General features: G+C 47.0%; 1 protein-coding gene across 31 annotated transcripts in view; it reads left to right on the forward strand.

Moving 5' to 3' along the window:
- The window catches only part of CCDC138 (coiled-coil domain containing 138), a 30,040-nt gene extending 14,850 nt beyond the window's left edge, over window positions 1-15,190 (forward strand). For 11 of the 31 annotated variants that reach the window (XM_086326692.1, XM_086326695.1, XM_086326708.1 and 8 more), the window contains 5 exons: window positions 2,486-2,602; window positions 5,483-5,675; window positions 7,502-7,678; window positions 12,993-13,131; window positions 14,662-15,190. In XM_086326692.1, coding sequence (XP_086182818.1) covers window positions 2,486-2,602; window positions 5,483-5,675; window positions 7,502-7,678; window positions 12,993-13,131; window positions 14,662-14,827 — 792 coding nt within the window. In that variant the 3' untranslated portion in view covers window positions 14,828-15,190. Of the gene's footprint in view, window positions 1-2,485; window positions 2,603-3,861; window positions 4,004-5,038; window positions 5,208-5,482; window positions 5,676-7,501; window positions 7,679-8,192; window positions 8,824-9,310; window positions 9,510-12,992; window positions 13,132-14,661 lie in introns of those variants that run through there. The other 20 variants (XM_086326691.1, XM_086326693.1, XM_086326703.1 and 17 more) reach the window with 12 other exon arrangements.
- The last annotated feature ends 350 nt before the right edge of the window (window positions 15,191-15,540 follow it).

A 15,540-nucleotide genomic window follows, 5' to 3' on the forward strand; every position in this document is an offset into this window, starting at 1 on the left:
CTATTCATATTTACAGTCAATATAAATTGTTACTAGAGGTTGACTGTTGTATTCTACAAGAAATACATTAAAAACTCTGAAGATTGGATATCTGAGGTTGTTTGTTTTACTTAAAGAATTATTACATACAGGAAGCAGTTTCATTTTGGGAAATTGTTTCCATCCTTACCTAAAAAGTTTCTTCTGAATGCCTTTTGTTCTGGGCAGGATAATGGCCCTAGAGATATTCATAACCTAAGCCCCTAGAGCCCATGGATGTTACATCACTTTGCCAAAGTGAATTAAAGTTACTTATCCACTCACCCCTAAGTGGAGATTGTTGTTCAGTCACTCAGTTGTGTCCACCTCTTTGCAGCCCCATGGACTGCAGCACACCAGGCTTCCCTGTTCATCACCATCTCCCAGCACTTGCTTAAACTCATGTCCATTGAGTTGGTGATGTCATCCAACCATCTCGTTTTCTGTTGTCCCCTTCTCCTGCTTTCCATCTTTCCTAGCATCATGGTCTTTTCTAATGAGTCGGCTTGTTGCATCAGGTGGCCAAGTGTTGGAGCTTTGGTTAAAGTGATGATTAACCCAGGGTGATCCGGGTGGGTTCAGTAACCACAGAGCACTTCAGACCAGACACAAGAGGCTACTGTAGAGTCAGTCAGAGGCTCACTCACCCTTACCAGCCGTGAAGGCAAGAGAAGGAGGCAGGAGGGTCATAACCAGGCTGGGGTGACCTTCTGCTAACAGCCAGCTGACCACGGAACTACACCTCCAGCCATAGCCCGAGGGAGCACCAGGTTCTTGTCGTCATCCTCAAATAAAGATTATTATTTATTAACTTGTTCTGGACGTACACCTTTGAAGTGAAACATTAATCATTCAGTTGTGTCAGACCCTTTGCGACCCTTTGGACTGCAGCCCACTAGGCTCCTCCATCTAAGGGATTTTCCAGGCAAAGAGTACTGGAGTGGGTTGCCATTTCCTCCTCCAGAGGATCTTCCCAACCCAGTAATCGATTCCTGGTCTCCTGTGTCTCCTGCATTGCAGGCAGATTCTTTACTACGTAAGCCATTGGGGAAGCCAGTACAAAAGTATGCAACTTTGCATACTTGGGACTTGGTGGGACTTGGTGATGGATCCCGTACTTTTGCGGGGTCTCAAGGTTGGCTCCCAGCTGTTGATTTTGCACTGGAATGCATGTTGGCAGCATTCACTCCAGGTAGGAAACCACAAGATCTGGGTTTGCACCTCTGCCCTCTGGCTAGATAGTTTTAGGCAGCTGAGCTGGAGACTAGCCTGCTTGTGTCTGGTGGGTGTTGCCATGGGGATGGAGCTCTGCAGAGATGCCTGAACTGGGTGTGGATGCTGGAGGCATGAATCCTAATTGGCTGGGTTGAGGAGCAGGTGACCAGGTGACTGAGAACCAGCCAGTAGGGGTCCCTGAAAGTGAGCAGAGAGGTGGGGGGAGCTGGGTCTCAGAAGTCAAAGAGGGTGTATCAGGGGTTGGGGTCGCGGAATAGAGGTGGGTGGTGCGTGGAGAGGGTGTCCCAGAGCTGCTGTCCGAGGTCTGGTGTGTCTTTATTATGTCTGTGGTCCAATTACATATGATTTTACATCCTTGCTTTTATTACTTTTACTTAATTTTTATCATTAATATTTTCTGTTCATCATCTTTAGTCCACTGAGTAGCTATTCACCTGACCTAGCTATTTCCCTTTGTTAGGCTGTTAAGTCACTTCCATTTTTTTCAAATCATTGTAACACTATTTTTGTATGTGAGCTTTTGGAAGGTTTTATTTTAGGTAATTTTCTTAGGCTGTTATAGCAGAAGTGGGATTATTTCCTCAAAGGCTTAGACTGTATCTTTGTGGTCTTAAACTTTCAACAAAATAACATACTGTTGAGTCAATGTTCTTTTTTTAAAATGTGTATTATTTTTACAAATTAACATTAAAATGTTTATGAAAGACATATAAAGAGGAAAGTGAGCATCTTTCCAGTTACTGAAATCTCACTGTTAATACTTTTTAAAAAACATCTTTTCTTATCTCTGTCAGTGTAAATTCAATAGACATATTTTATATAAAGAGGATCTTATCACACTTTTGAAACCTGCTTTTATCACCTCAGACTATGCCATGGCAATAAAGATGTCATTATCAGTTAATGGTTATACATGTACCAGAAGTTTATGCTGTAGTCCATGGGATCACAAAGAGTCAGACACAACTTAGCACCTGAACAACAACAAAAGATTCAGATGTGTGTTTATATAAGTTAATTTTAAAATTCTAGGTGTGGTATTGGTAGGTCAAGGAAATATATATGTAATGTCTCAAATGTGTGTTTTCTTATTGTATTGCATTTAATTTTAAAGTAGAGATTTTTTTTGTTAGAGAACTCTTTTCTTTTGGAAAAATAATTTTTGGAAAACTGTGATAATTTCAGATGTCTGAAAACTGTGTGTTTATATTTTCCATCATTTCATCTTTAGCTTTTGCCTCTGATGACAGAGCAGCTGCAGTGGTTGCCCTTTGTGAATGCCAGGCTTCACGAGCCTTTCGTGAAGTTTATCTACTGGTCTTTGAGGCAGCTCGATGCCGGGACTCAGGTAACTGAATCAGAGTCGATCTGCAGGGAAAGCTGTGTTCAGTGCTGCGTGGCTCCCGGTCTTGCTCTGTCTCAGGCTTCCCTGTGCATTCTCTTCACGTCGCAGGACTTTTCCTGCCTCCCTTGCTTCGTTCACCACTTGCTCTTCTTTCTCCTTCTCTGTCCTCTTTCTCAGTGCAGTGGGTCATTGTTTGTGAGCTTCAGAATTGTGTAATAAGGAGTTTCACTGTGTTAGGTTATTGTTGAAACTAACTGCTTCCACCCACCCCGTTATTTAATTTATGGTTTCTTATATTCTTGAAGGTAATAGAAATTGATTTTTTGTGCTTATGTCAATAAACACACTCTAGCTAAATGGGACTGTGATTGTTAGGATAAGCTAATCAAAGAGGGAGAGTTACTCCAGCGTCATGTAAATGAAGGGTGTGTGTTACCAGCTCACGTAGGGTTGTTTAATCCAAATGTGAAGCGCGTGTGTACCGTGTGCTGTGAATTATAGTAGGTTTGTAAAATTTTATTTCCCCAGTTAGTACTGATACATCCTGATACAGGTTTCATTCAGTTAAAAATGGGGAAGAAACAAAGCATTGCTGGGGTAGTTTCCTCTTGGCCCCATGGCCCTTAGGATGCGGGGGCTAAGCTGCTCCATGCGGGCCTGATGGTCATGTAGCCGGATGGCTGAGGTTTAGGGAAATACCTTTCCTGAGGAAACCCTAAATATTTTGCCATCATGGTAAACAAGTGAGTGCATGAGCACGTGTGTGGGGGAGCATGTGCACCCACACACATAATATCATCTGGATGTATTGGTCATGGGTTGTCTCATAAAAGAAAGTTACATAAAATGATCAAGTCTGTTCAGAGTCACTGTGACTTTGCTGTTTGTGTGATGGGTTCTGAGAAAGGTTGGCTGAATTCTTGCTTTCAGCCGTCAAAGGCTAGACTCAGCGTTGAGTGGGACTTTGTCTTCCTTCCGGAATAGTCTCCTCATTCTTCCTGAGACAGTTCGTGCTGCCCTGCCTCCAGTGTGGACCTGGTCGCTCCGTGTGCTCTGGGGCGGGGCTGCCAGCTGCACAGCTTTCTGCTGTGAAGTTTGGTTCTCACCTGCGCATTGCTGAACATGTACTGATGGGTTTTTAATAATTTAGTTTTAACAGTTGTCAAAGTGCGGGTACATAAGTTAAGCTTTTTATTTTGAGGTGATTAGAGATTCTCTGTGGTCATAAGAAATAATAGACACATTGTGTCCATCTCCTGAAGGTGATGCCGTGCAGAACAGGTGCAGTGTCGCCGCCAGGGCCGCGATCAGGTGACCGTCCCGTCTCCCTCCAGAGCCTCACGTGGCTCTTCTCATATGTAGACGTCACGGTTTAGAGCAGCATTGAGCGGGGAGATTTCCCAGGTACCCTGCCCTACACCTGCACCGCCGGCGCCCCCCATCCCGCCCCACCCATCAGCATCCCTGCCAGACGGAATCTTCTTCACATCCACGTCCTGCGTGGATGTGCCATCATCCCCCAACATCTTGGTGGTGTGCGTTCTGTGGGTTTTGACAAATGTATTGGAGCCTGTAACCATTGTTACACTATCACACAGTATAGTTTGATATAAAATTTGATGCAAAAAATTAACATTTGATACCAAAAAAAAAATTTGCCCTAAAAATCCTCTATGCTGTGCCTGTTCTCCCCCACCTCACCTGGTCCATTTACTACCCAGGTGGTCCTGCCTTTTCCAGAATGTCGCAGAGCTGGGTGACACAGTGCGTGCCCTTTTAACATGGGCTTCTTCCACATAGTCATATGTATTAAGGCTCCTCCCTGCCTTTCCACGGCCTAATAACTCTTTAAAGCTGTGAATACTATTCCACTGTCTGGATGGACCACTGTTTATCCATCACCTACTGACAGACATGTTGGTTGCTTCCAAGATTTGGCAACTCTGAGTAGAGTTGCTGTCACATCCACAGGTGGGTTTTTGTGTGGATGTAAGTTTTTAGCTCCTTCAGGAGCTGAAATATCAGGGAATGTGGTTATTGGCTAAGAGGATGCTTTGTTATTTAAGAAGCTGAAGCCTGTCTTTCGAGTGGCTGCACTCTCTGGTCCCCCAGCAGTGCTAAGGGTACCTGCTGCCCCATGGGCTGACGAGCATTTGGCGGTGTCGGGGTTCAGGGCTTCGGCCCTTCCTGTAGTGTGGGGTGTTACCCACAGGGGTTTCACGCTGATGACGTGTGCGGTGCTGCTGCTTATGTCTGCTTGGCATCTGTGTGTCGTCTCGGCTGCGGTGTCCGGGTCATCTGTGCGTTTTTAATCGGGCTGTATTCTCTTACTGCTGAATCTCTAGGACCCTATCAGTATTTGGATAACAGTCTTTCAAGTGTGTCTTTTACACATGTTTTCTCCCCCGTCTCTGGCTTGTCCTCTTATTCTCTTGACAGTGCTTTCACAGAACAGGAGGTTTTGATTTTCATGAAGTGCAGCTTATCGGTTATTCTTGACAGACGGTGCGGTGGGTGTTGTGTCTGCAGGCGATCACACACCCGAGGTGTCGTCGTGTCTTCCTGGAGCCCTCACCCTCCATCACTGCGTGCTGCCCCTCCTTCCCTGGTAACTGCCTGCTCTGAAGCCTGTTTGAGGCTGAGAACTGCTCCGGCCTCTCAGTCTCTGTCAGCGTGGTGTGTGTTCTTTGTCCATGCCCTTTTCATCTGTGTATGTCTGCAAAGTGGGTGTCCTGTATTCTGCTTTTCAATCCTGTGTATTTTCAGCTCCATTGAATTTTTTTTAGTTGGCTTATTTTTAGTTCATATATTTGATTGTAGTATTTAAAATATCTATTTCCTGACCATGGATAAGTGTACCGAGAGAGTTCATATGTTTAACAGCACTCGACCATGACAGCCACACTGAGGAGGCTGGGTGAAGACATATTCAGAGGAGTGGTGACGAAGGGTGTTCAGGACGTGGCCTTAGAGCACTCAGTGGAGAGTCGACCGAGGACAGCTGCCTTCTTCAAGAGCACCAGCTTGCCCCTGAGATTCGTGTCCACTTTAATCGTCCTCAAAACAGTCACTCAAGGTAAGCCTTCAGATTGTCCACAGTGAAGCAGTTCTTACATAGTTACACAGTTTACTTTTTCAGAGTGGACTAGTGTGCTGTTTCATGCTGGGGGCCCGACTGTAGTTGCTGAAGTTGAGAAGGTCATGGTGGGCTGGCTTCATGCCCTCCAGGGCCTTTACTGATGCGCCTGGATCCTGTGTCCACGGCAGCCTTTGCCGCTACCCGCCTCACAGAACCCACACAGCACGGAGAGTGCGCCTTTACGGATCCACTGGGACAATGCTTGGTGGGCCGGAGCCCGGGAGCCAGTGAGGCCCAGCACTTATTTCTGTGAATAGAGTTTAGTTGAACACATGTATGTTAATCTGCCTCCCTGGCCTCTGACTGCTTTTCCTTGTAACAGCAGAGCTCAGTAGATAGCAACAGAGAGAGCTTGCCTACCAGACAGTGCCTCTGTCTTCATTCTCTTCTTCCTCGTGGTTATGGTCCCCAGAGTTGTATCAGAAGGGGTAGTGGCTGTCTGAGATGTGTGTGAGAAGCCCAGACCAGAGTTCACCATGTATCAACATACTTGGTCCCGTCATCAGAGACACAGTGATGTTCGTGGCTGGTAACGCAAATGGGAAAAAGAGAGAAGCAGGAAGGAGTCGGTGCCTCCTCCCCCACTCTGCGCAGTCCAGTATTGGACATGCCGTCCCCGGCAGTGGCCTTAAACACGTGGGGATGGACATGGAAGCAAATAGTGAAAACTGGTGACTTGGGGATGGTCCATGCAGGTCAGATGGACACTGGCAGAGAGAGGTGCTGGCTGCCATGTGCTGTGGGCTGAATGTTTGTCCCTCTCAGTTTACATGGGGACCCTATTTCCAGGGAGATGGTGTCAGGAGACTGGCCTTTGGGGGTGCTCGGGTCATGGGGGTGGCGCCCTGATGAACAAGACCCCACAGAGCTTGTAACTAGAGTGTTAACTCTTCTGATCATCAGTAATAAGGAACAATAATGAACGAAGAAAGAGATTTGTTCATGTAAGCAAAGCACATTCTGTGAAATGTGGACCTTGCTCTAACACAGTGTCAGTAAAACCTCATCCACTTAGAAGTAACAGGACGTAAGTACAGAGTTCGTAAGTAACCGTGAGGGCCCAGGTCAGGGAAGGGTTATCGCTGGAGTGTCAGGGCAGAAATCAAGGACTTCTGTTCTTCACGAGCATCTGCCTAGACATGATCCTGATGTGGATTTGACACTTTGTGTTAACTCTTCATGCACTACCTGCGCATTATCTGACCTCAGGTCCATCCTGCGGTCAGGATGGTCTGGCCCCCCGGCCATTCCTCCTGGCAGAGAGGTCACTGGCAACCCAAGAAGGTCGGTCTCCTGAGCTCTGGGAGTGGCTCCCATTTGGTCTTGATCTTGAGGCAGAAACCCCCATTTTTATAAAGTTACATTTTGAAACAGGTCGATGGGAGCAGCAGTAGCAAGAAACCTCGTCTCAGAAGCAGCTGTCGAGGTGGCGGTGGTGATGCTGCTCACAGGTGTCGGCAGGCAGTAGTCATGATCAGACTGCTGAATATTGACTGTTTTCCTTGATATAAACGAGTGGTGTTCACTGTAAATTCAGTGTTAAACAGGGAATTTCTGAGTGAAGTTTACCCTGTCGTACCGTCTCCTCCCATTTCAGTCCTGACAGCTGAGTGAGAGGCAGTGTCTGAATTCAGCCCATCTCATCTGGTCCTCCAGTTTCTCCTTTTCTCTCGTGTTTGTGGCCGCATCGGGGTCCCCTTACTGCCATGCCTGTGACCTGCTGGACTAATGATGCGGTCACTGTCTGGTGCCCTGTCTTCCAGCTGACTTCCTGGCCCAGGCATTCGACTCGCTGTGTCTGGACCTGCAGGCGGACGAGGGGAAGAGCCTGTTCCTGCAGCTGCAGGCGGTGCCGGTGGTGCTGAGCCACCTGAAGCTCTCCAGCCGGGGGCTGCTGCCCAGTGTGATGGACAGCCTGCTGCAGATGACCGTGGAATCCAGTGAGTATCATGTCCAATAACGGGAGGGAGGGGAGAGTCCAAGGAGTGTCGTGCCCAGTGAGGGCAGTGGTTTGAGCCTATTCTCAACATTGGACTGTGTTGTGTACGGCACAGCTGGATCACAGGGTCAGCAGTGCCGTTCAGAGTTATAGAGCCTCACCCTTTGTCCACATGTCCACCAGCTTTCCCAGGGGCCTCAGTGTGAAGACTCGCTCACTTTCCAGCCCCTTCTCTGTTCCTCATGTCTGTTGTGCGGCAGAGCATCCATGTCCTCCTGGTGGGTGGGAGGGAGCATCCCCACCTGCAGGGCACATGGGGACCCAGCCTCCTCTCCTCCCAGAGACCCCCGCAGCCTCCCTGTGTCTCTGATGCTCAAGTGCGTGAAGCAGTGTGGTCAGTGGGGTTTTCCTCTCGGCGATGGCCCTGGTGGGTGAGACAAGCTCTTACTCGCTGGTGGGGGCTCCTCCCCAGCCCAGCCAAGACCCTGATGGGCTTTGCCTGCCTTGTTCTTCAGACCCTAGGGAAACCCCTCAACTTATGGGAAGCTGCCATTTTGCTTCAGTGATTCTTCCCACTCTCGGTTTCTCATCTTCCGTGCACGGCACTTCTCATTATGCCTTGAGAACGTGGAACCACAGCCAGGAAGCTCACGCTCTGTGGGAGCCAGCAAGCAAGGGCAGGTCCCTGGTGGCCAGTTGTCCCTCCATCCTCCCTGGATGTGGTCTGTGTGCCTGTTTCCCCACAGCGGTCCTGCGAGGAGGCCCTGGGGAAAGCCAAGGCCTGGAAGGTCAGCTGGCTTGTCCTGGACCCACGGCTGGACCGAGGTGGAGTTCGGACTTGAACCCAGGGCTGTGGGTTGGGGAGGGGCTCTGCCACACACCCCCCACCCTGGGCTGCTTCCTCCTGCCCCAGGGGGACAGCCTCCGCTGACTGTGTTTATTCGTGTTCATCTCTTGACTGTCGCTGTTAAACGATCAGGCTGCCCGCTGGAGTCTAACTCCTCCCTGAGCGGTGATGGTGACATGGCAGCTCTTGATTGACTGATGTCAGGTCTCCAGCAGCATTGCAAAATTAGTAACTGAGACACAGAGACTTAAGGTTACTTTTTGAAGTAGGTGAATTCCCAACGAGTTTCACAGAATTTTTTTCAATAAGGAAAACAAAACTCCTATCAGGTGAAAATGTTTGTTTATCAGAGACAAAGCCATCTGAGTGTCTGACAGACGAAGTCACTGTGTAGCCAGGGGACAACGTGATACAATCTCAGAAGTATTGGGGCGCCCACAGCACCCATGTGGAAGACCATGTCCGATTCCTCATGCAGGGCCCAGCATCTCTGTCCCAGCCGCCCTCACCCTCTCTTGCTCTTCCCGTCCCGTGGGGTAAACAGCTGCTCCTGAGGCTGCTCTCTGGGAGCTGTGCTGGCAGAGAGATGGGACCCAGGAGACCGGAAGTGATGTAACTTTGAGGGTCGCTGACTGAGGTGTGTGTATTTGTTGGATGCGTTTTCCATTTTTAGCATAAACCCAATGCCTGATACTAGCCAACAAAGTTTGTTGAAGGGATAAATGAATCTTAGATCAAAACACAGCAAATACTTCTCCACTGTTGGTTTTGTTTTGTTCTTTTTAGGTTTGAGGTCGGAAACTCATTTCACCATATAATTTAGTTGCTCAGTCGTGTCTGACTCTTTGTGACCCTATGGATTGTATCCTGCCAGACTCCTCCATCCATGGGATTCTCCAGGCAAGAATACTGGAGTGGGTTGCCATTCCCTTCTCCAGGGGATCTTCTCAACCCAGAGATTGAACCCACATCTCCTGCATTGCAGGTAGATTCTTTTACTTCTGAGCCACTGGGGAAGCCCTCTTTTACCATATAACTGTTTAGGAAGAATTGTTGGAAAAGAAATCCTGATAGGACTGGTCTGCAGCTCTTGGGCCTTGGTGGCCCGTGTATGCAGTGCCGTGGTTTGGGCCTCGGGTCTGCCACTTTGCTGAACGGGAGGAGCTGCCAGTGGCTAAGCTAGGCCTGGTGGTGTCCACCTGGGGTCAGTGTAGAAATGGCCTGAGACTGGGAGGTGACTCCACAGTTGTTTCACGTCTGTTAAATCCCAGAGTAATTTAAAACATGGGGCATGTATTCTGTATGTTTGTTTTATTTCATCTTCTAGTGTTTGTAGCAGCATTGTAAAATGGTAAACTGAGACACACTGTAACTTGAAAAGTTTATTTGCGCAAACAGCATTCCCAGTGGGGCTTGGTGGGGCCTCAGGCAGAGGTTTTTGTGGACCAGACTCAGAAGTAGAGAAACTTTGTCTACACTGTAGCACTCGCCTTAGCTGGCTGCTAGGCTCACCATTCTGGACTCTCGTGTCTCAGATGCAAGTGGAGTTCCAGTTTGTCTAGTGGGCTGTGACTGGGGGACCTGAGCCACCCAATCTGGTGGCCACCTTGTTTCATGACTGTTGTCACATATTTGGGGGAAGGTGGTGGGTTCCCCGTGCCGTGTTGGAACTTTAAGAAGACCGGTCTTTGGCACAGACATGGTGAAGCAGTAGGAGCTCTGTGTATCTGTCCAGGGCCCCCTGTCCATCTGCCACAGGTCATCTCAGCCATCCCCACCCTACCTCCCCCCAAGCATGAGAAGTACCAGGAACCGTGTGGGCAGAGTTCTCTGAAAGCTGCTGGGCTACACTTCATGAGTTTGAACGGAGGTCTGTGCGTTGCTCTACCTGAGTGTGTGTGGTGAGCACAGTGTTATTTTTAGATTGAGGACTTCTGATTATATGTTTTGCACATGAATATAAATCAGACAATAACTGAGCAGTGTGCTTTTAGAAAGTTACTCTGTAGTTTCTTTTTTTCTTCCTGTCAGTGGTGAAAGCTGTCACTCACCTACCTGGGCTTAGCTGTGTAAGAGCATGAGTTTCACTTTCTTGAAGAACTTTCCTTTTCTTGTCAGACATAGTTTCAATAAAATAATTTAAGTTTGTATTTGTATTATGAGTTTATTCTCTTTTGTGCTCTAGAAACCATCTTGTGTTACCGTTTAACACCTGAATGGAACAATGTATTTGAGGATGTTTCTCAGACCTTGTTTTTCAAATAAAGTTTATTTTTATTATAAAAGTAATAGAAGTTGGGAAATTAGCCAAAGACCCAAAAGTCCTACTGTCCAAAAATATGTATGTTCACAAGCCTATTGTGAACTGTGCTTTTGCAAGTACTTCTTTTTTTAAACATACTGAAGATGTGTGGAAACCTTGCCTTGAATAGATTTTCTGACACCATTTTTCCAGCAGCATTTGTTCCCTTCACATCTCTCTGTCACATTTTTGTCATTCTCATGGTGTTTCAAACCTTTTCATTATTCCTGTGTTTGTTAACAGTGATCTGTGACCAGTGGTCTTGAGGTTGTCATGGTTTGGGGCAGGAGGGGTGTTGGGGGGCAGGCCGTGAACTTAATAATGTTGTGTGTGTTCTGCCTGTGTCACTGACTGCAGTTCCCCCATAGCTTTCCTCAGGCCTCCCTGCTCCCTGACACACAATATTGAAATTAGGCTAATTAACATCCTCTTGCCTGGAAAATTCCATGGACTGAGGAGCCTGGTAGGCTGCGGTCCATGGGGTCGCTAAGAGTCACACGACTGAGCAACTTCACTTTCCCTTTTCACTTTCATGCATTGGAGAAGGAAATGGCAACCCACTCCAGTGTTCTTGCCTGGAGAATCCCAGGGGAGCCTGGTGAGCTGTCGTCTATGGGGTCGCACAGAGTCGGACACGACTGACACGACTTAGTAGCAGCAGCAGCAGCATACCCCTCCAGTGGCCTCAGAGAGTTCATGTGAGAGGAAGAGTACTCCTCTCTCACTTAAAATAGAAAGCTAGACATGATTGAAGTCAGTGAGAAAGGTGGGTCAAAAGCGAAGACAGGCCTACAGCTGAGGTTCTTCGACTAAGCTGTTAGTCAAGCTGTGAATGCAAAGGAAAAGTTCTTGAAGGAAATTTAAAGTGCTGCTTAGTGAACACACGAATGACAAGAGAGCGACACAGCCTTACTGTTGATGTGGAGAAAGTCTTAGTGTCTGGACAGAAGATCAGCCTAGCCACAGCACTCCCTGAAGACAACATCTAATCCAGGGCAGGGCTAGATTCACAGTGCTCCATGAAGCTGCAGGTGGTTGTCCAGAGATTTGGCTGAGAGAATTCATGAAGATGATTTAAAGAAATATGGCCGAAAACTTACCACATTTGAGGAAAGATGTGCTTTTACAAATCTAAGAATTTCACCAAATTCCACAGCTCAGTGAAGTTCAGGATAAACCCAGAGAGACCCTGCCTTGGAGACACATGATATTAAAATGTCAGACTGTCAAAAACAGAGAATCTTGAAAGCAGCAAGAGAAAGTGTGGTCTGTGTACTGTGGAATATTATTCAGCCTTTAAAAAGGTGGAAGCTGACACCTGCTACACCACAGATGGGCTTCAAGGATGTTACGCTGAGTGTAATAAGAGACACAGAAGGGCAGATCCTCTGTGACTTCACACATGTGAGGGCCCCCGTGTTGTCATATGTAGAGACAGGAGGTAGGAATGGGGCACAGAAACTGGGGGTTAGTGACTCACGGGACAGTCAGCTGGGGAAGATGAGCAGCTCTGGGGTGCGTGGGGTGGTGTTTACACAACAGCATGTGTGTACTTAACACTAGCAAACACTGCACTTTTCCAAGTGGTTCCAGTGGTACGTGTTACCTTATGCATATTTAACCACGGTTTGAAAAGTAAATATAAGTGAACACTTATTGCTCAAAAAGAATCAAGCAAGGAAAACTATAGAAAGCATACGTCTTTTCAATAAAATTTTATTAAAATCTTCAATCTTTTCTTTTATGAATCTTTCCCACTTTTGCTTTTATGCTAAGAAGTTCTTCCTTATTCAGTGGTTATCCAAGCTGTCATTAACATGTAAATGAAATTCTTAAATTTCGGATGCTTTAAAAAAATTACCACCCCAACAGAATTTCTTCTTCTTATTAAACACTGCTAAAGCACTATTTAAACAGCCTCCTCTTATGGACTGTATTCTCGATTCTGCTTAGTGGAAGAATCTGACGTCTGAAGAATGGAACTCTGACGTCATTACCTTCAGTTTGCTTGTTCAACAAGAGCCAGTAGACATTTTAATTCTTCCAATGATGGTATTTTCCCCATAGTATAAGAGTGGAAAGAACGGAAACCCTACCCAGCAGTGGGTGACTGCGCCCCGCAGGGCCTGGCCCCCCGCCCCCTGCCCTGAGCCTCCTGTCTCGCAGGTGCCCTGCAGCCCTTCCTGGAGGCCTGCAGCTGCTCGCTCTTCTTCCGGACCTGTTCCGTGCTGCTCCGGGCCCCGAAGCTCGACCTCCATGTCCTAGAGAAGCTCAGTATCATCCTGCAGAAACTTTCCAAGATCAAGTAAGGATATTTGATTTCTCACCTTTCTCATCAGAAACCAACTCACTGTGATCATTTAGATTTCTGCTTCCTGCAGTGGCTCCACTGTGATTATTGAATCAGAGTTTCCAGCAAACGTGTGGTGTGTTAAATGCTGGTCTCAGGCCACACACTTAGTGACAGGGTGAACCCTGGGCCAGCTTCCTGCAGGCTGGCGTGCTGTGACCACAGGTGAAGACAGGGGCAGATGAAGGTGTGTCCTGCTGGTGCTTACTGTGGATGTACTGGGTCAGGGGTGAGAAGGAAGCAGGCAGAAAAGACTGTGACCTGTGCTGGCCACAAACGGTCTTGGACGCACTGCTGCACTGGTTTCATTTCATTGCCATAAGTGAGGGCTTTCTTTTTGTATTTCTTCTTTCCCTGATGCAAGCATTGATATTTAAATTATTTTTTTTTTAAAAAGGACATAGACTTTAAACTATATTTTCCCTGAATCTCATATACTCTAGTGTTTCTTTTGAGGGAAGTCTGAACATCTTCTGTGCGTTGTTTTTCATGCTGTGACCTCTTGGTTTGGTTCAGTAAACACAGTGCACCCTGAGGCTACTTGTGGTTGTGTGACTGCAGGGCAGCCCGTCCTGCCTGGTGTCACACACGATGCCACACTGTTGTAAATTATTTGTTGTCACGTTGTGACTTCATTCTTAGTTCAACAAGGTACTAGTTTAACTCTGGTGTCGTTCAGGCTTGTCAGTTCATGGTCTTCCTTTTCTCAGGCTGACTGGCTGTGACTGTCTTGATTTGTAATCAGTGAATTCTCCAGGAGGCCTGTGGTCCTTCACCCTCTGTGGTGCCCTGAGGCTGCAGGCGTGTTTCATTCCTCTGAGTTCCTGCTCCTGGAATTGGTGGAGGTGTAGTTCCCGTATGGCTGTGGCCTGGGCCAGAGCTTTGAAGTTTGTGTTCATTTCAGGCGTAGATAAAGAATTGGAACAAAGCTTGAATGAGGGGCTGGGAATCATTAATGCCCAAGCCAGCCTTAGAGTAAACCTGTAAATCCACAGAGATGGAGACCCTGGATGTGAGATGGATGGTTATAAAGGTTACCATAGAGGGAAATAGATCTGGACAAGGAAGTAAGAAATACGTTACCAGATACGAGTTTAACTTATTGAAAATGAGGTTGCTGACTGGTTGCTCTGCAGAGGACAGTGGCCAGGAGCTAAGTCAAGAGGTCAGCTAATGGTCTGCTCCATGAAGAAGCTGACATTCCTGAGACATGGTGGTCAGGTACTTGACTCTGGCTGGCTGAGGGCAAGCCCGCTCTGGTAGTGACTATGGTGAAGGCTCCAGGGTGATGAATTGTCCTCTTTTCTCCTTGAATACTTTTCCACGTTAGGCCTGTTTCACAAATCGTGTCTTGTCTTTCTCGGCATGTGAATCTCTAGTTACCTATTTCATTTCCTCATGTATGAAACAGGATGCTATTCACACGTAAGGCTTTCTCACTGTTCTTGATTGTGAGATGACGTTAAGGTGCTCCTTCTCTTGCAGGAGTAATAAGAAGCTCTTTGAACTCTTCACAATCCACCTGATGCTTCAGGAGATACAGAGGACGACGCACCCAGAGCACGCCTTTCTCTGCATCAACCTCAACTCCACTCTGTTCAATTTGGGTCTAACGAAGTGCAGCTCCCTGGCCACCAGCACAAACCCTTAGACTGGTCGTTACTGTTTACAGATACTGCATGCGTGCTGCTGCTTGTCAGATTGTAAAAATCAGCAAAGTAACTAAAAGTCCACCGAGTAAAGTTACATATGAGTAGCATCATTTATCATGAAAAATAGAAAAAAAAAATGTTTAAAAAAAATTTTTTTTAAGTTTTTAAAACTTTTAAAATGAAACCCATGGAGCTGCAGCAAATTTGGACTTTCCCCATTTGGCTCAGGTGGTACTCATGTACACAATGGGATTTTCAAGGCAAATGACACTGGGGCTACTCTTTGTAAAAATGTTTTGGGAAATTCTTAAAATTATGTGATTATTTGGAATAAAATTGGTGTTTGTGTGGGAACACAGTTAGATCATCTTGTTCCGTTTTCTTAACATGTGAAGAGCCTCGCCTTCCATAAGCAGAAGCACGTGCATCTGAGCTGCCATGGGCCCAGCACCAGGGACCTCGATGCCGTCAGAGGGGAGGGTTGTGGCCGGGGTCCAGGTGAGCTGGTGCTCGGGCTGCAGGACAGAGGGTGGACGCACAGAGGAAATCAGCATAAATCTCAACATAAATCTCATCCTGGGATCTGGACACCTGGGCCTTTTCAAGAGAATATAAGCTGTGCTGTTTGTGAAGCAGAAATCCATACAGAGAGCAGGCTAAGGTGATGTGGAGGCTTTATAGGAACTTGAAAATGCAGAAGCAAAAATGAGCA

This window comes from Bos grunniens, chromosome 11, assembly GCF_055505025.1.
Source record: "Bos grunniens cultivar Pamir isolate PY7600 chromosome 11, Bosgru_T2T1.0, whole genome shotgun sequence".
NCBI classification, from domain to species: Eukaryota; Metazoa; Chordata; class Mammalia; order Artiodactyla; family Bovidae; genus Bos; species Bos grunniens.